The sequence below is a fragment of the Halyomorpha halys genome, unplaced genomic scaffold (assembly GCF_000696795.3).
Source record: "Halyomorpha halys isolate HHAL.00 unplaced genomic scaffold, Hhal_1.1 Scaffold100.1, whole genome shotgun sequence".
NCBI classification, from domain to species: domain Eukaryota; kingdom Metazoa; phylum Arthropoda; class Insecta; order Hemiptera; family Pentatomidae; genus Halyomorpha; species Halyomorpha halys.
In genome coordinates this window covers 1,609,243-1,629,808 of record NW_027112088.1, presented here as the reverse complement: position 1 = coordinate 1,629,808, position 20,566 = coordinate 1,609,243, and the positions used below count along the sequence as shown (strand labels likewise).

The following is a 20,566-nucleotide window of genomic DNA, read 5'->3' as shown; positions in this document are numbered from 1 at the left end:
TGTGTCACCAAAGTCATGTCTTATTTAAATTTTTAGTTACAAGTTTAAAAAAAAAAAATTTAATACAAAACATAAGAAATCGTCTGGAAAAGACTAGGATTTTTTATTCGATATAGATATTGAAACCTCCTTAAACATTACATAAAAGAAAATTTAAAAAAGTACTTTTTTATTATTTTTATAGAGAGCTTCTTAAATCATTGTGGTATAGGATATTTGAATAAATAAATAACAAGAAAAATAGTTTGAAGATCATTTATTTAAATAATTCAATTAAACAATAAAAATGATGCAACAGTAATAAAAACTATGAAACAGAGCTAGTAACAATCATAGAAAAAATTCAATATAATATAATAAATCAATTATTTTACAATAATACATAAATACAAGAATACTATGTTTCTGAGATAATTCATCAGATTACTGTTCAATCTTCCACTACTTTAAAATGAGGTAACTACAAAAGATACTAACAAAATTTGATATTTTTCTTCTTTTCAATTTTTGTAATACAATTTTTTCATTGAGCGCTTCAAAACTAAACAGCCATCTGACTACATTATTAACATTTAATTTATAACAACTAAAACGATTTGCAGTCATCAAAAATAACAATAATAGAAAACTAAATTAATCTAAAGTTACTCCACTGACAAAAATAAAACATTCCATTACGTACTGAAATAAACAGTCACAGGAATAAAGTACATAAATATTTTTTTAACTTTAGTCGAACTCAGACAACTAAAGGCTATAAGTCAAAAGCACTTAACAATCCCATAAGTAATAGAGCATATGTTACCCATCAATATATTAAAGAATATATTATTATAACAAAACGAATGATATGAACATAATCATTCAAACATGTAATCTTAATATAAAGAATAAGAAGAACCTTGCACTGCTCAGTTAGCACTAAGTTATTGATCAGTAGTGCAAATAATCAAGGCACTGAATTGTATATAACAGGATATAACATCTGCTTGAAACCTAGTGTCGCTAAAATTGAAATTACATAAAAATTCAATAGTAAAATAAGAATATCATCCTTTAAAAAAATATCATGTTCCTGATAATATATTTGAGCATTAAACAGTCTTTTCAAGATTTAAGTTCCATACTTCATTAAGTAAACTATGAATCAAATTTCTTATCAATAGGATCATATCATAATGCCATTTCTTGGCGAGCTGATTGGAAAGAAACACCTTGTTGTTTGATGGCTGCCTGGATCAGGTCAAATACCTCCGGTGTGAACTTTTGGTCTCTAGCGGTAGTGACTAAATCAATGTCCCCCGTCAGCCGCCCCCAAGCAACTCCTGGAGGTATACTGAGGACAACTCCTCCTACAATACCTCCTTCTACTTCCACGCTAACAGAAAGCTGTCCAAGATCATTGTCTAAATTATATTGTTTGGTTGCAACAAATTTAGGGGTTTTGCCATAACGCCATTCCCAACTGTAGAATTCAGACCTGATTTTATCCAAACCTAAAATTGAAAAAAATCACTTATTAGATCAACATAAATATTAACTTATGCACTAAAAAATAAATGGTATCCTTACGATACTCTTAATGAAGTGATAATAATAAATTTAAACATACACTTAACATTTAAACATTCAAGAAATCAATTATCTGTTACAGTAATAAGTGTTAATAAAATATATCTCTAAATAATAAAGAAAATGATTTTCAACTTAAATTTTGATGACAATTTTATTTTAAATTATTAGTCAATTATTCTACTTAATAATCATCAGCAATGAACACAGTAGACATTTATAAACAGGAACAAAGGTGAAAAAGGAAATATGAAATATGCAACAACTTAATCTGTTTAACAAATTTGAGAAATAGAAACTGTTTAACATACAAAAAACACAATGCCTAATGACATACAGGCTAAATTAATTAAATAAATTAATTTTTTTTAAATCTGAAAGGGAAAATATGGTATAGATATCTTCCATAAAATGAACCTGCCTAAAACATTTTTTATGAATTAAAATAATAGTGAAAACAGCTAAATGTCAACAAAACTACACTATTTTAATATAACCATGTGGAATCGAACTATTGAAGTTGATAGATTACATTTATTAAATGTTGATAAGAAGTGCACAAAACTCTTTAAAACCTAAAACAATAAAGGATGGCATGGATTTTACAAACCAATTGTACATAACATATTGCTGCTTTGTCACATTTACCACTATTCAAGCAAAATAGTGATGTATTTTCTAGTTGAAATGGAACATGGATATTACTCAGAAAATGTTATAAAAAGAGCCAAACTGTATCATATGACTTTTACTTTCACAAAATAATAAGAAATAAATTCCAACACAATACTTACCAGGAAACCATTCATCTGTTGGATTTATCATTTGGAAACCTCTTTGTTTTGAAACAAGCTCCCATCCTAAATCCTTCTGGGTGACGGCGGATGTTCTCAGATACTCCCAACCAACAGCCGCCATTAGGCCGTCCATAGTAATATTTGAATTAACTTCACTTAAATTCAAAGTAGGAGAAGGGACACTTTGAGTAGCTGTTGTTTTAAACTGAAGGCCCTAACAAAGTAAAAAAAACTTCACTATTTTTAATTTCTAAACAAATAATAATGAGAATATAATAACAAAGTAAAAAATTTGATCAATTGATAACGTAAAACATAAGTAGAAATCGCTATATTGCTTAATGTGAGAGAAATTTTAAAAAAAGTTTTTATTTTTATTTTGTATAGATGGATTCCAAATATAGTACCATAGACTGGAGCTAGTTTCTTTCACTACTGAAGACCTCCTGCAGACCATCCCTACACATTCAAAAAGGAATTACAGTCTATGGTACCATCTTTGCAATATTTCCAATGCAAAATTAAAATAATAAAAAAATATCAGAAGTATTGGTTGACCGTATGTAATTAATTATATAAAGATGGTCCAGGTAGCAGTAAAGAAAGGTAAAAAATAGCATAAAAACTATTTATTAATAATCTAATAAATATTTTTTGGTTATGTTAACAATAAATAATTTTTCTGCTATTTTTGGAACCTTTCTGCATTGTCACCCAAGACCATCATCCTATAATAAAAAATACTTTTGTAGCTTGTACCACTAATAAAGCTATATATCCCTTAATATTATTATGCTTTATATTTAAAGCTGAATGGGCTGAAGAATATAAAGATTAATTAATAAAAAATAAAAACTAAAATATTTTAATATTTCCATATCTAATGGATGAATAAAAATCAGATAGATCATTCAAAACTTTTAATGAAATCTACTTATCAACTCATTATCTCATGGCAAAACAACTATTTTTTTTTTACTCTGTTCAAATGAAGAGATGACCTTAATAGTTTTTATCTTTTTAATACATAACTCCTGGGAGATATATGAATAAAAATAATTATGCTTCAACTATCTGACTAGTAGTTGTAATTATATAAAAATTGTAACATATTTTCAAGAAGTTAAGAACAAAATTATGTATTTGAAAGAAATTCTATTAGGCAAATAAATTTTAAATTGTATAGAAACCTTATAAACAAAAATATTCATAGGCAAAAAATTAGAATCCATTATTGTGAACATTTACTAGGTTTTAGAATTTAAACAACATGAGAATAATAAAGAATATTGATCCGATAAACATGATCCAATAAATAAATCAAATTAACATAAAAACAAATGAGACTTTCACCTTATTTTTGTCCAGAGCTCTAACTAGTTGTTCCTTATTCACATCAACGAGTACTGTACAGTGATGATAAGAATTTGGTCTACCCAATTTCGAAGCTGTTCCAGAAATCTTATTACATTAATATTAAGGAAAAATATATTTATATCTAATTTAAAATTTATAATCAAATTCAAGCTGCATTAAACTGCGTTACAATTTAAACCTTTTCAAAAATATTTTTGAAGAATATCAGAATATTAAATAATAAAACCAAATTTAGGCTTTAATATTTAAATAATTCTGAAATTATTAATTATGAAATAGTAATTATTGATATTTTATTTTATTTTATCAATGTTGAAACTTAAATTTGGTTCGGGTACTGGCATTAAGCAAAAAACCAGTTATTCCCAACAATATCGTACATAGAACTTGGTTTCTTACCCTCTCATGTGTAATCAAGATAATAATAAATATGAAAGAAAAATTGATAAAGGATACTTTAAAAGTTGAATCAAGAACGATGTCTTCTTTCTTATTAATTTCAGAATGTAGGTCCCAACCTCTTTCTAATGTTTTGGCCAATATTTCAAGATTTTGTTTTCTGTTGTACCTTTCACGAGGAGCGAAAAATGTAATGTTAAGATTTCCTTCATCATGATAAACAGTTCCTCCTCCACTATTTCTACGAGCTAATTGAATACCATTTTCAGATTCAATAAAATTAGCTTCCATCCAAGGATTTTGGTGGCGTCCAATGACAACACAAGGACTATTTCGCCATAAAAGCATAACATGGTGCTGTGTGAAATCAAAATTCCTGTACATCCAATCTTCTAATGCCAGATTAGTGAATATGTCATGAGATTGAGAAATAAAAACAGATTTGATAATTTTTTCTTCATTAATAGAACTATTCACCTTAGTAAAAGTGGATTTCATATTAGAAGGTGGTTTCATAACAGTAAATGTACGGCTTTTCTGCCTCTTGAGGAGAGAGCCAAACTTGCAGCATTTGGTTGCAACTGAGTGGTAAAACACTAGAGCCATTTTTTATGGGTTTTAAGAATATTTTACGTCTGTCAATGGCGTAACTTCGATTAACACACTAAAAGGTGCTAAGAATTGTCTATGACTAACTTTTAACTGAAAATACAGGGCTAATTTAAAGTTGTGTAGCAATCGAAGCAAGAGATATCATATAGTTGTGAAGACTAATTGTTTGATGCAACCACTTCCAGGTGTGATGCAGATTGCAAGTACGAAATCTCAAAGCTACACAGTCACCAATAACAACTTGCATTCCTTGAGGCCCCGCCAGGATGAAATGAACTTAATTGAAACACTGTCTAAAAATAAAAATTAATAAAATTGTAGCACAATTCACACCTATGTAAAAGAAATAACAAGCAACACTGTAATAAAATAAGAGTCTAAGTTCAAAGATGTAAGGGAAACCAGTTCACAACAATTAGTGTCCAACCAACTAATGATTAAATAGTGATTGAATAGGGGTCTTTTATAGGCTCAATAGATATTGATATGGATGATAAGGGGGAATGGACGTTGGACCTGATAAGGAATGTTTCCAGTAATAGAGCTTTGAATATTAGACGTTGTTTAACAAATTGTCATACCCACCTTAGATCTAAACTTGCTCTCCATAATTAAGGTACTGAAGTTAATGTTTACAATTACTTAAGTTATGAAGGTGAGGTTTGTATAAAGAGGGTTAACTAATTGACAAGTCAAAAATCTAAATCACAGTAATATCAGGCTCTTTATTTTCATTAATAGTTTAGTTTAAATAATATATTAAATGAAATATATTTTAAACGTTCCTTTATTAGTCATTCACGTCTTTATATTTAAAAAAATGAACACTTAAGTTACGATATAGGCAACAGTGTTTCATCTTAAAACGGAACAGCTGTTAACTACGAACTATCGGCTGAAATTTTCTTTCAAGTGTATTTTTAGTGAGGTTAGTATCTAATAACTTTCTTTTGGTGTTATATTTGCGAGAATTATTTTATAACGTAACCATTTGTTTCTTAGATGGCTTTCAGACAGATAATAAAGCGATGCTACTCAAGTGGAAGTGGTAAGTTATGAAATAGTTAAAGTTAACTATTACCCCAATTTAGCGCTATTTTTTACATATTTACTTCTACATTTTTTTAGGTCTTAAGAAGTGGGCATACAATGCATCAGGGTTTAATAAATATGGTAAGATATACTATTATTAAGGATCCTACTTTCCTAAATTGCTTTTAAGAACTACTCAAATTGTATTAATGGTAATTATCTTAGTTTAATTGACTTTAATTCACAAGGTTTAATGCATGATGACTGCTTATATGAAGATGATAATGTGAAAGAGGCTCTCAGACGATTACCAGAGAAGCTTTTACATGAAAGAAACTATCGTTTAGTTCGTGCTATGCAACTTACTATTACGCATGATATATTACCTAAAGAAGAATGGACTAAGTATGAAGATGTGAGTATCCTAGTTAACAATTATGTTGTTAGTACTTTCTTTACAGTTGGTTGTTCCGGTAGTCTAGCTCATAGCCCTGACACCATTGAAAATCAATTCAGTGAGTGTGGAAATTTAAACCTGCCCAAACCATATATGATTTCTTGAAAAGATTGTACTCGCAAAGATTACAATAAGCTAATAACTTTCCTGGTCATCTTAATACTCTATTTGGAGCCTCTGAGATGTTCCAACTGCAAAGGTACCCAGTTGTGAATAAAAGTGTTCCTCATCGCAAGTTGCCAATTAATCTTTCTCTATAATTGCCATTTCTGGAGTTGGTGTACAAGCTAAACTGGAAATTTTGTGGAATATGGAGCCCGTCCTGAACCTCAAGCACAATGAAATGACTATTTTTTAAAACAGAGACCATGTAAATCAATGGTCAGATCGAGTTGTGTCTCTTGGTCGGGCACAGCTGGCCCTCTGCTGATAGCTGCTTGTCTCCCGGTATCACTGGGGTGAATCAGCTGTTCCAACTCTCTAGAATTAGCTACTATGTGGCTACAATGTATCGGATGGTACAGATTTCTTTAAGAGCTAAGGCAATATTTGAAAGAACCATTATCCTTGCTGACTAGAACAGATAAATTTTTGTGAATGATAAAAAATGTGTGTTTAAAATTTAAAATGTATGAAACTTCAGTTAAGAAGAGTGAATTTGGTAAATCAGTGTTAAGAAAATTGAGCAATTATCTCGTTTTCTTCTCATGCTGAAGGGATTATTTCAATGTGCATAGTCCAAGCCTAGTCTATAAAACAAATTACTCACAATAACAGCCCATTGTACTAATGATCTTACATAGCCAAACAGATTTTTTAAAATTCTATGTACAAATAAAATAGTAATTTTTTTAGATCCATGTTAAGAATCCTGAAGCATGACTAAAATTCATACTTATGTTTAAATTACTTTAAGGTAAATTACTTAATTGTTCATCATCATTTTAAATGTTTCATTGATTCCTTGATGTCTAAGTATGTAATAATATCTGCAATTGTCATAACTTAAGTTCAGAATACTTAACTATAACACTTGAATCTTATTTTACTCTCCTTTCCTGTTTTCCTCCATTCATTCGGTTTATGATTCTTTTATTTTTTAACAATCCACAGTGTTGTTTTCTAATTTATGCATCAAGTCTGATATATTTAAAAATAATTGGTTATCAGAACTCTACTCTCTTGTCACTATAATGTTTAGCTATTCTATGTCTCATTAACGTGCTCTGTTTCCCGAAGTTAAATATTGCTTTAACTTTTTTTTTGCTATCTTAATCATTGTTTTTTTTTATTTTATCAAAATCAACTTTGAATTTTTTAAAATAAAAATTCAGTCAGTTTGTTCGAAAATGAAAAAGTTAAAGTTTTATATTTTTGAGTGTCGAAATGTACACTGATAATTTTTTTTTTATTATTATTATGGGTAGGAAATTCTATTTAACTAGCATAATATTATTCATTGAAACTTATGCTTTATATAACATACAAATGAATACTCCAAGAAATGAGCTATTCTAATTTTAATTTGAATGTTCTTTCATAATTGGATAAATCCTTACTTTTTTGGTTGAGCATAATTGAGTCAATCCTTTTATTTTTTTGGAAGTCTTGTACAAATATTTTTGAAATTATTGCTTTCAATTTTAATACAAGTTATGTTTTCATTCAGTTATTACTGTGTTTACAGCATCCATGACTGCATTGTATTGTCCATTTAAACTTTACACATTTTTATTTTGTATATAATAACTAGATATTTCACATTGGTAATAATAATTTTTTGAATTGTCAACTAATTGATAATGGAAATCAATTAAAAACCTTTAAGAAGCCATTGATTATTTGAAACTAGTAAGTAATAGTAAATCATGAGAGAGTTCTGAACAAGACATTTATAGATGTTGGATTCCTCTTGACCAAAAGTAATTGTCTGTAAAAAGGAGACATTTGCAAGAATTAATGAATGGAATATTGTCCGGGTGCAGTAAAAAAAACAAAAACTAATAACTAGTAAATGGGTATACTATTTGAGTTTTTTTTTACCACACCCGGACCATATTCCATTCATTCATACAAACGGGCAATCAACAATCTTCCAGTTTGCAAGAATTGTTTATAGCAAGTAGTTCTTAAGGATGTTTGTGTGCAAGTTACAAGATTTATTAAATGAATATAAAATAAGAATGATGAGACTTGGATTATTGAAGACCAATCCTCTTCTTCCTTACCTCCTTAGTCCATTTTCAAGACAAGGGGCTTAATTTCCAGAAAATCGTATGATTAGTTTTGATTGGGTTAGGTATAAAACAGGATCTGACCATATACTTGTGAGGTTTATCTGAGTTCTGAGTGTAACACTTCAAACTGTCCAATTGCAGTTGAATTAATAACTATATAAACTAAAAATAATTTTTTTTTTTTTAGGATGTAAGATACCTTAAACCTTACCTTGAGCAGGTGGAAAAAGAGATAAAAGAAAGGGAAGAATGGGAAGACAATCATTAATAATATTGTTGTAATATTTGATTGTATTTAGTCATGTTGTACAAAAAGCGCTGTTTTTACTTGTAATTATATTTTAAATTATAATCAGTTGTATTGTTGTTTGTTTTATCTATTTGTTTTACCTTCATCAACTTAACTGGATTTGGAGAAACACTTTACTTCTATAGATAACTGTGAATAACAAAACAAAACCCAATTGTTTAGTTCAGACTGAAGTTGGAATATTGTATTTCTATTGATAATTGTACTGATTTTCTAAATTACAAGCTCTTACTGACATGTGTTAGTTCCTTAGTAATTTATTTACTATAAATAATAAAAACTTTAAAGTAAAATTATAAAAAAATGGCTTATTTTATTTTCATTTTAATCTTTAATTTCTTTTAAAACTCCAATGAATGTTCTATTTTTTATTAAAATGGACAAAGTAAGCAAAGAGTCAAGATAGTTTTCTTTTTTTCAAAACAAGTCTAAAACATATGTATATTTTTTTAATTAATGAGTTTTACTGACAACATTTTTTTTTCCTATTTCTATGAAATAATAAGCTTATAGTACAGCAATTTATTGCCTAAAAGAACTGATACTAACTGTAGTATATTGCAGGTTCATATCATTTATACAGTTTCTGTTCTTTTATTATTTATATAGAGTATGAAATGTAAAAATTATAAAAACAAAATTGAAGAAAAATAAATCAGCACAGAATAACAATAGAATAAGTGGTTTCTGATTTATTCTATTTTCACTTTTTTCAAGGGTTTCTAATATAAATTCAAGTATAAGTTGCTTAGCTGTATGACTCAACCTTATCCGACTGAAAGCTGGCACTAATGTCTTAACTTGTGCTAGTGGCATGTGTGAATTGAAAAATGCCTTACATTTTTTCAGATCTGCTTTTAAGTTTGTATATGTTTTAACGTTAAAGGGCTGTGCTATTAAACTGATTTATAGACATTTTAACCTACATTCCTACATGCTTCACCTTAACTCTCGAATTTTAGTACAGATTTTACTAAGAAAAGTATTGTGTAGTAATAAGGAAATTAAAAGCTGTTGAAAAAAAATCTATGATAAAAGTTAACAAAAAAATAGTACAACCATTATACTTCCAAATAAATTCAAAGTTAATATTATGTGATTCGGTTTTAAATTCAATTTATATTATAAATATTGTTTACCTTATATAATGTTAAAGTATGACTAATCCATAGTTATCTGAAAACCTTAACAAACACATTCTTTGCTTGCAAAAATTGTTTTCCAGTTTGCTTGGGAAAAAAAGTAGTTTTACTTTTTTTAAAAAAATAGGTTGATAAGAAAATCCGAACAAACTTTGAAAACCGAAAATCTCTACTGCTAGAACCCATGAATGATCCAGGGGCTCAATATTTTGTAAGAAAGATTAGTTCAGGTTCTTGAACAATAGTGTGCATGAAGTGATTTGTTCATGATTATGCTCAACCATGATTGAACAAAAAGTGGCTAAAATTGTAAAACGGTTTCTTAGTATATCATCAAAAGATTATTGACATTTTTTTTTTTTTTATCCAGAATCAATAGTGTTGGTTTTAATAAGTTTTGTCATAGCATAGAGAACTGCAATAAATGATGCTGAGTAAATTTTTATTAATCAATGGTACAAAGTACTTTGATGCTACTAATGCATTTTAGTGGCTGAACATAAAAAAAACAAAACAAGAAATTCTGGCTAAAAGTAGCACTTACATAGCTATAACAAAAGTATTATATTTGTTTATCCCAAAATTATTAATGAGTCGTAAGTTTTTTTTTCTATGTGATTTTTTTTATTTATTTTTTTTTTTATTCTTATACTTTACAGTTTCTCCCCTTGTTCAGCTATAAATAAATCAGAACTGTTCCACAGTATCGTGTAAATTACATACTTCACTTAGATAATATCTCAAAATAATATAAGATCCATTGGCATCACTTATCACTGTCACCAGCTCATAAAAAGCATTCTGTGTGCCTGTGAGTGTTTAGTATAAAATTTTAAACTATGAAGACAATATAGTACAGGTTTTTGCCATTAATATATTTTGGACAATAGGAATAGTAGATATAAATAGAATGTTACAATAATTATATTTTTAAAAAAACAAACAACAAAAATAGAATATCCTAAGGATTGAGAAATACCTTGAAAAAATTGGAGAAACTATATCATCAATACAATAAAATGCAGGAAAGATTATTAATGGAAGATTTTTATATCTGTATAAGATATTGAACCTATTGAAGATATAATTTCCTAAAGAAGCAGAGGTTAAATTTGTGAAAAAATATTCTCTTATTATCAATGTTTCATAATTAGAGTGTAATTGATGAGGAAAGCAGAATTTCAGAAATAATTAAATTTTACAATCTTGAGAAAGATGGAGCTATTGATGAAATTAAATCCCTGTACTTAAGTGAAATCAAATAGATGGCCACTATAATAAGGAATATCATTTCTCTTTTTTGATACTGATGGAATCAATTCTCACACTATCTAACAAAACAAAACCGTTAAAATGTAATATTTTAACAGCGAGAATATGTGAAAATATTAACTATTGAGTGCATCAAAAACACAGATATTAGGTTTACTGCTGAATTCCCAACTAGTGATTGAATGCATTTTAGGACAAACAATTGTATGTGATTTGGACTTACCTGTTTTTTAAGTCTGGCACTAATTTCATACCTAACTGATTTCAATTATTTCCTATAATTTATTTAAATGTAGTCTTCTGAACGTTAATTTAATCATTTTATTCAGGTTGAGGAAATTTGGAATAAAGAATATGATGCAGTAGTTTCAGCTATAAACGCCCATAACATTTTTCAAGAAATATTTTTTTAAAAAGACCCAAATATTGATTTACTGTTCCAATACTAATCCAAATAAGAGAATCAAAACTGTTGAAAGGTACTTGTGTAACTTACAGAACTTACCTAGATCATATCTCAGAATATTGTTGTTATTATTATGACCAGGATCTTATTGGCATCATTACCATCTTACTGCCATACAAATTATTATTATTAGAGTAATACTTTAATTTGATTATTTACTCCAAAGAGATTTTGAAACTAAGAAGCCAGGGAAGCAAGCTGAAAGGGAAAGAACGGCAAGGAAGAACTATAACAAATATAAAGTTATAATTATAGAAATATAAGGTTCGCTGTGAAAATGGAGATGGAAATTGCATATTTAAATCCTCTTTAAAGTACTGCTTTTTCTTTCAGGTTGTAGAGGTTATAAATAAAAAAAGATAATTAACACTTTAGAAATCATTTTATTTTAAATTAAATTTACAATATACAAATAAATTATAAATAGTTACCTTTGTACTTTCTTAGAACGTGCAATAAATAAATTCTTAACAAATATCACATATGTGTCATGAGACCTTCCAACACCAATAATAAATAAGATTTAAATGTGTTATGAAAACAAGTCAAGGATTATGTCAACTTGATTTCACACACTCACGACCTTGTTTCACTAAAGTTAAACAAATAACAATTAATTATCTGAGATTAGAAATCAATTGTGTCATTGGATTACTGCCTATCAATTTTTAATATTTGTGTTATTGTTTAGATTTACTATGAATTATAGTATATTATAATTATCGGTTTCCTTTTATATGTTATAATTTATGTTCAAATTTCTATGTTATTTTGTTATGTCCCAAATTTTGTTAAGAAAAAAATAGCAATGTTTGTTTAATTTATATGTTAGTATGGATTATAATATGCATATATCTGTATTTTATATATTTTGGAGTTGATTCAGTTGAAATATATTTTACTTATTATTATTTTTGACATAAAATTGCTATACAATTTTTTTTTATTATTGAGTCCTAATTCATTTTTAAAAATAATTACTGCTATTAGTCTCACTTAGCGTTCTTGTCAGCTTTTCAAGATCCTTGCCTTGCCTATTCGACAGCCTGACTGGCAGCAGTGGAAACAGTATAAGTACTGTCAGAACCATACGCCCTCTTCCCCCAGCCTCCTCCTCCGCCAGATGACCAGCCTCCACCACCACCACCTCCTCCTCCTCCTGATGACCATCCACCACCTCCATGTCCACTACTTCCTCCTCCTCCTGAAGACCAGCCTCCATGTCCTCCGCCACCACCACCGCCTCCCCAACTGTCTCCACCACCACCACCGCCTCCCCAGCTATCACTTGGAGGACCATATGATTCATGGACCACATGAACAGCCCCTCCACTACTTCCTCCATGTCCTCCACCTCCGCCATGTCCACCACCTCCATGTCCTCCTCCACTTCCATGTCCTCCTCCTCCTCCTCCTCCTCCGCTCAACACTATAACATGGCTTTCTCCACCTATCATCAAAGTATTCAGTTTAGCACACATTACTTTTAATCATAAAAATAATTCAAGTTTTAAGAAATGCCTTGTTTAATTTATTTTTTAACAATACATAATAAATCTCATAATTAATTTTATATATATATTTGATCATAATCAAATATAATTCTTTTTTTGAATTCTCATTGATCTGGTCATGTGAAACCTGAAATAGCAGGTATGTTTTACAAATACTAATTTTGATGCAACGAGAACATTATGAAATGATGTAATTATGTGATGTAATCACAATCATTTACAATATCAGCTAAAATTTAAAAATAAAAACACAATATATCTTAATCTTAATCCATATTTGTATTTTCTTCTTTTACAAAACTAAGAAAGAGAAAAAAAATACATGGATTTATAACATTGTATTTTTATTACTAATTTTTTTACCTAAAGACAATTTTAATTTTTTTTTTAAAATTATAAAAAGTATAGGTCATATGTTGAAACAAGTTAATAGTTTTTAAACTCGAAAAACTGTAATACAAATCGTATTTCGAATTTTTAGATTTCATTAGATGCATTTATGTGTCAAATATTTTCAGAATTGTAGGTGGGATGGATGAGACTGGCTCTAGCCATTAAATTTAGATAGCAAAACCAGCAGCATAATTCCATACAATCTCAGTATAACAAAGTAAAGATTCCTAATACACAAAAGCTAATATGTCTTAAATCATAATTATTCATTTAATTATTTTCTTTAAATAAAAACAAAATAACATATTTCTAAGCCTAGTGATTATTGGTAGGTACTTTTTATGCACTTACCGCCATCACCTTTGGATGTTAACATCTTGAACAGTTGAAGCTTTGCCAGTGCCAAAGCTATGGCGCCAATGAGGAGTGCTTTCATTGCTTTCATTTTGATGAGACCCATTGACATCATTGCCATCTTACCAGCCATTGCCATCATCATCATTCCCATCCCCATACCTTTCTTTCCACCGCCACCTTTTCTTCTGCCAACGAAGGAAGATTTATCTGAAATATTCATCATTCTAATCAAATTTGAATTGTTACAGCATCCACCAGTAATGTAATATAAAATAAATTATCCTCCAGTTCTATACATTATAAAATGGTTAAGATGATTTGCTTTGATAAAAATAATATTATTTTTCTAGTTTTAAAAGTTTTTTTCGAATTCATTTGTAATAGTTCAGTTTAAAATATCTCTCATTTTAACTTAACAGTTGTAATTTTTTAACAGGAACTCTTGTAAATGTTAAGAGACCATCTATTTCACTCCTTTCTTACCTCTTAGGAATAGAAAATCAATCTGTGAATAAGAATTCTTCGTGACTAAATGCAGGAAATAATTATAACTGTAATGTTATAAAGTTCAGTTCTAACCCTTATCATCTCAAATGTGGTGCAGATCATGATGATGTGGTTAAAGTTACCAGAGTAATTTATTTTTTAACAGTATAATCAGCTAATAAGTGGCTTAAATTTCATTATATTTTAGCATTTTATTTTTAGAAATAAATAACAGTAAATTTAAATTTGAATATATTATAAACCGTAAAGTTACCTGTATACCTTCCACAAATAGCATATGAAAATTAAAGTTGGCTAAATCTGGATCAGCACATAAATTGACTCACCAGGTGAAAACGAGGTATCTATGAATTGTGGTAGGTAAAACAAAAAGTAATCAGATCAGGAACCATGGAAAAACTAATAATAGTAGTTCTAAAAAATTCTCTAGTGGTTCGGCCATATCTGCCTTTAACTAAGATAGCCAAATACCAATAACACATGGAAGCTCAACAAGTGTGGCATAGACCACATTGTCATCTCAGAATCTCATCCAAAGAATATACATTAATCTAAATGAATCAGCAAATTAGAGATAAAGGAGGCCTCATTGCAGTAGGTACAGGGTTCTGAGCCTAAGATCAGTTAATGAATTTCAATTCCTGTAGAGAAATGTGTTATTCTCTTTTTATAGTAGGTATCAGATACTTTTATTAATTTTTTTCCAAAGGTAAATGTTTTTGCTTTCCTACAAGGACATTCACACTAGGATATTGGAAGAGTATTTCTTGTAAACTAAAGGCATTTTTCTAATTAAGGAAGAAATATTTGTTTCAAAATAATATAAATTACATATATAGGCTAAATTATTTGGTTATATTTTAAATTTTAAGCCATTAACAGCATTATTAAGGAGTGATTACATTTTTATGCACCTTTTAGATTATCTTTATTGTTTTATTGTTAGTTGGATATAAATCTATATTTTACTGATGATACCTGAAACAACTCACCATTAACTAGTGCTTTCATGATGTCTATATCAACCTTATTCTTGTCAGCTTTCATCCAATCTGGTAAGGTGAACCTGAGGCTTCTAGTCTCGAAGAAGGTATCCATACCATCACCTATGATTTCTAAAAGGCCCTCTGGTTCACCTGAAGTCTCTCTTCCTGTGTACCAGCTTCTGTTTTGCCTCACCAATGACATCCATTCCGTCACAGGAATCTCTGTTAAAAGGTTTATACTAGTTTTAATATTGAGTTGAACAAATTGTTTATATATATATATATATGTATGTAATTTATTGATACACCCCTGTAAGTGTAATAGTGCTTGTTGCATATCTAAAAAAAAAAGTATGTTTGCAACTATGTTCTAATTGGTAAATTTACTATAAAAGTGATTCTAATCCACTTATAAGCCATTTTTCTGAGAAAAACCAAATCAGAGACCACGTAATGGTGGTTTGGACATTACTTCAATTTCTGGCTTAGTAGTATGCAGTCCTCTAGGGGTTGGAAATCATTGATTTAAAGTAAATCATCGAGTATGTTAAAACTTGGTTTTTCCAGTCTATTCTATTCTCCAAATTATATGCAGCCTCATTTATCTATACTGGTTAAGGTCTAAGAAAATGTTGTGCAGCTCTCCCATAGTACTCAAGCATGTTATTAAAAGCTTCATTGTTTAAAATATATATATATTTCCTTTAAAAAAAAAAATGTTTGAAAAATTCTATCTAAATTCTGCTTTGAAATGTCAATAAAGATCACTTTAATACTGTTTTTTTAAAGAATTTTAAATTATAGTTATTGAAGTTTCATTGTTGTAAAATGATAATGGGATAAACTAAACGATCTTCAGCTTTTCAGTTATAAATTCTTACACCAATATGAATTCATCTTTACAAGAATCAGAAATATTTTGAAAGTATGATGGATTAATATACAATTGATTTTTTTTTACTCTTAAACAAAATTTTAATTAAAGGGAAGAAGCCTTTGATTCAAAAAACATTATCTAAGGAAATTTCCTGTACTTTCTAAGTTCTTTCACTTTGCCTAAAAAAAGCATTGGGGTATTGAACAAAGAGCTTTGAAGGCATTGAACTACACTTTTACTAATAAACACCATGATAGATTTTCGTAAAGCTTATTATGCTTTAAAAATTTTATATATTAATATTATTATTTTTTTCCAAATGACTAGTTTTTAGGGACCTTATATCTTCTCTGAATTCACCTCAATTTGAATCTAAGTATTAGATTCAAGTTGAAGAACCCTTTGATCTATATTAAATATGGAACCATTTGTTTTTATTATTTTTTTAAAAAATAAGATAATTTTATTTATGTTATTTTTATAACTTAATGGGTTTTATCACTAAAAGTGAAATTCGAAATTGCTCTTTATTCTGGGGCCAAGTCCCCTTATTTTGCCTCAAAACATCATTCTCATTTTTTAAAAATATTATATTTTCAATTTAGAACTTTGAGCCAAATGAGATAAACTTTCTTCTAAATATTGGTGTCAAAGAAAATAGTTGATGCATGTGTACACAAAAGTAATGGATGGCATTTGGAAAAATTTCTAGACCATGTCTAAACTAACCCCTTATATTTTATTTTATTTTTCATTTTATATTATTAGGGGCAGGGCACCCATTCTCCTCGGCAAACCAACTCCCATTTCACAAATCACACAGCTCATCAAATTGTAAAACTCTAATTTACATGTATTCTGTACTTCAGATTGTATTATTTTTTCAATATAGTGTAAGGCTTTATCCTAGCATTTTAATTTGTACTTCAATTTATTAAACCTTATATGTAAAATAAAATATTACACAGTGGTCATTAGAAGCTTTTTTACATATCTGAGAAATTAGACGTTAGTTACCTTATGCTTTATGATATGATAAATGGTTTTGTTTTGTTTTTTTCATATTTAATCCGAAATAGAAGTGCCAATAAAAATAGGTTTGCGCATTTCTAAGCGAAAATATCTAATGGAATTTGACTAAATAAATATGGGGCTGTGTAGATACCAACCTACACAACCGTAGTAACTGGATTAATTGTTCCATCGATTATGTCCGAACACAAACTTTAGACACTGAATCAAATATGTTCCTTGATTTCCAAAACGTAATATGCGGGTTAAATTTCTCCGTGAGAACAATTTTTTTTACCAATTTCATACTTGATTAGAAAAATTCCTTAGCTTTGATAGTGCTTAAAAAAGTGCCCGTCTGACGTCAAATACAAAATAAATATTTTTGTCAGATGTTCCTCTATCAAAGCAAAGCAGGAATACATGAAGAACCAAAGGTGGCAGCCATACAAAGATCCATCATTCATTTTCAGTGATAATTATATTGCCTTGTTAATATTAATGGAATTATACTAATTATTCATAACTCCATCAACCTCAACAAATATTGCTTCTGTATGCGACGAATGCAAGTTAGAATTATGAGCATCGGTGATTAATGTCGTTCTGGAACAGTTATTAAGCATATGTGTCAGTTTGTAAGTAACAGAGAGGAAGTAGATGATAAGGAAGAAAGGTGTCCTCAGGAACTAATTTCACGGGTTGAAGACTACACTGATACTGAGGCTGCAATTAAGGTTGTGGGTAAATAGGTTCCCTTCATAACAAAACCACTTTTTACTTGAACAAAGACCTTAATTTTTCCTATTTTGTGAGTTTGAAATATTATTATTTATTTTTTTACTTTCTCTTATCTATACATTGGATATAGCTTATAACGACCTCTGGTATAACAACATATCTAACAACATATCGGTTATAGCGACGTAATATTTTTGGTCCCGTGATTCTCATACCTTGAAATTAGATTCTGACGGGTATATTAACCGTGGATACAAGTTATGGTTATAAGCATCCATGGTTGTAACAACTGATTGGTCACTAAGATTTATTTTGATGACGAAATTTTACGGTGGAAAGTTTTGTGTTTGCTACAGTTTTGGAAATGATGATACGAACATCAGCTTAGCAAAAGAATTGTACATGTCACTCTAACACATCATCAATTTAGAAAATTTGGGCTTAGTAGAAAATGAGGATTTGTAAAAACATAAGAAATGCCGCCATTTTACCCACGAAGAAACCAATGAGTCTTTGGTGAAATAGTTTAGAATCCAAAAAATTACGAATCTGAGTTATCAACGAAAGTACACGTTTTAAGGTCCTCGAGTCTATATAAAAAAATCTCTAAAAATTATCTGTGTGTTCGTGAAATCTATTCTGAACTCAAAAATGAAAATACATACGAAATATAAATTATTAATTGAAGATTTACGTCTGGGAAGTTTAAACAACTTTTTCACTATAATCTACTTATCAGAAGTACCAATTTATATCATTGATTTGACAATGTTGTCCATTGACGGCTCCACTGATTTTTATTCAACTATTTATTATATCGATGTTCAATTAAATGATATATTAATTAGGTCTTGTGCTTATTGAAATAGTCTGGTTGGGTTTAAATGCCAAATTTGCAGTATAAAGCAGTGTTTCCCAAATAGGTTACCACTTTTTAAAAATGTTTCTAAACAAAATATTATTAAAGTAGGAAATGCACAGCTCATTCTAGTGTTTACTTTGCATTCTTTTTTTCTTTTTTTCCTACATATTCAACTGCTCTAAGGATAATTATGACGCAATTTAAATTACCTTTAATCTTGTTTATTTCGAATGATCTCATGATTAGTTGTAAGAAAAAAGAAACTATGGAGTAATTTAATAATTAACTAAAAGAAAAATATTTTTCCGAGTCGATACATATATATAGAAATATATATTTTTAAATTAGTGAAAATAAATATATAGAAAAATAATTTGATATGGACTGGAGTAGAAGGGAGGTGGTCCAAGAATGAGACATCTAGTCCAGACCCTACGAATCGTAACCCCACACTGCGCAAGCGGTAAAGGGGATAATGATGATTATGATGATGATAATTAATAATTGTAAAATTCCAACTTTCAACAAAAAAAAAATTGTATTTTCATAATATCGAGGCGATTTTTAAAATTAATGCAAACGAAGGTACATTATCGATCAGAAAAAAATAAATACAAATTAACTGTAAATAATATTTTCGGAAAAATAAAGTAATGAAATAAACCTAAATCAAACTATTTGGGAATCACGTGGGCCTTACAGGTTTTCCTATAGTATATGAAATACAAATATACTTTAAGTTCTTTAGAAAAATATATAATCAATATAAACCTGTTAAATATTGTTTTCTACTATTTCGAATTTGTCTTTTTTTTCTTTTTAAAAAGTTATTATATTTCATTGAATTTTATCAACAGATTTACTATTATTATTTCTCGTTATGATTTTTTCAATAGCTTCATCGTATCTATTCCACCAGCCTATAGTTTTTTATTAAATATTGATGTTGCAAAGTTTGTATTGATTAGATGTATTCAAATCTTTTTTCTACTTTTGTTCTATATAATTTAGATTTTATGATCCGTTTTACCAAATTATTCATGGGGAACTCCTTGCTATGAAATATTGTAGTCTTAAAACAAAAAAAAATTTAATTTTAATATCATGTTATTTATTATATTATATTATATTATTAATCTTAGTTACTTCACCATCTAAACTATTTTATTTTTATAGAATTATCTTAAAATTTATGGATTATAATTTATTTAGAAAATAAATAATGTATCTAAAGAATGTTAAAAAAAACAAAAGCTTATCAGAAGAACTAGCAAATAAATCAAACACAAAAAAAAAAAAAACTAAAAAAGAAATATTTAACTGGGTGCTTTTTTCCCAATAATTGATTTTGATTCACCAAATGGACCATATATGTCTGTATTTTTCTTAACCCCACATAATTTATTTATTATATTACAATTAGAAGTAGCAATGTATGTGAGTGCTTAGTAATATATATTATTGGATCCTTATTTTTATTATCTTTTTTTATTCTCATTGTTATATTAATTCACTAGTTGTAAATTTATAATTCACTTCAAAGTCCTTTGAGTTATTTTTATTTAATTAATTTTTTAAATAATTATTATTTCTTACTTTATTTACATGTTAGTAGTTGTTAACTAAATTACTAGTTGTATTAATT

At 28.5% G+C, this 20,566-nt stretch overlaps 4 protein-coding genes across 4 annotated transcripts in view; 1 reads left to right on the top strand and 3 right to left on the bottom strand.

Moving 5' to 3' along the window:
• Positions 1–241: 241 nt before the first annotated feature.
• Positions 242–4,751, bottom strand: Lipt1 (Lipoyltransferase 1). Its single transcript, XM_014415452.3, has 4 exons — positions 4,203–4,751; positions 3,723–3,830; positions 2,367–2,583; positions 242–1,496 (listed from the first exon to the last, which is right to left on the bottom strand). Exons 1-4 carry the CDS (start codon positions 4,749–4,751, stop codon positions 1,174–1,176), a joined length of 1,197 nt encoding a protein of 398 aa, XP_014270938.1. The 3' UTR covers positions 242–1,173.
• Positions 4,752–4,831: 80 nt separating this feature from the next.
• Positions 4,832–5,004, bottom strand: LOC106677482 (uncharacterized). The gene has a single exon (XM_014415454.3). It carries the CDS (start codon positions 5,002–5,004, stop codon positions 4,867–4,869), a length of 138 nt encoding a protein of 45 aa, XP_014270940.1. The 3' UTR covers positions 4,832–4,866.
• Positions 5,005–5,558: 554 nt separating this feature from the next.
• Positions 5,559–8,849, top strand: LOC106677481 (cytochrome b-c1 complex subunit 7). Its single transcript, XM_014415453.3, has 5 exons — positions 5,559–5,685; positions 5,760–5,805; positions 5,886–5,930; positions 6,038–6,204; positions 8,671–8,849. Exons 2-5 carry the CDS (start codon positions 5,760–5,762, stop codon positions 8,749–8,751), a joined length of 339 nt encoding a protein of 112 aa, XP_014270939.1. The 5' UTR covers positions 5,559–5,685; the 3' UTR covers positions 8,752–8,849.
• Positions 8,850–12,707: 3,858 nt separating this feature from the next.
• LOC106677446 (uncharacterized) overlaps positions 12,708–20,566 on the bottom strand; it is a 13,703-nt gene continuing 5,844 nt past the window's right edge. Inside the window, exons 2-4 of the mRNA XM_014415382.1 lie at positions 15,437–15,652; positions 13,932–14,144; positions 12,708–13,123 (exon numbers count right to left, since the gene is read on the bottom strand). Of these exons, the coding sequence (XP_014270868.1) occupies positions 12,708–13,123; positions 13,932–14,144; positions 15,437–15,652 (845 nt within the window). The remainder of the gene's footprint in view (positions 13,124–13,931; positions 14,145–15,436; positions 15,653–20,566) is intronic.

Excerpts from the sequence above, each read along its gene's own strand:
- LOC106677481 (XM_014415453.3), top strand. The coding sequence starts at position 5,760 with ATGGCTTTCAGACAGATAATAAAGCGATGCTACTCAAGTGGAAGTG. Across the intron at positions 5,806-5,885 it reads ATGCTACTCAAGTGGAAGTG|GTCTTAAGAAGTGGGCATAC; the intron begins GTAAGTTATGAA and ends ACATTTTTTTAG. Across the intron at positions 5,931-6,037 it reads ATCAGGGTTTAATAAATATG|GTTTAATGCATGATGACTGC; the intron begins GTAAGATATACT and ends TTAATTCACAAG.
- Lipt1 (XM_014415452.3), bottom strand. The coding sequence starts at position 4,751 with ATGGCTCTAGTGTTTTACCACTCAGTTGCAACCAAATGCTGCAAGTTT. Across the intron at positions 3,831-4,202 it reads TTCTTGATTCAACTTTTAAA|ATTTCTGGAACAGCTTCGAA; the intron begins GTATCCTTTATC and ends TAATGTAATAAG. Across the intron at positions 1,497-2,366 it reads AACAGATGAATGGTTTCCTG|GTTTGGATAAAATCAGGTCT; the intron begins GTAAGTATTGTG and ends TTTCAATTTTAG.
- LOC106677482 (XM_014415454.3), bottom strand. The coding sequence starts at position 5,004 with ATGCAAGTTGTTATTGGTGACTGTGTAGCTTTGAGATTTCGTACTTGC.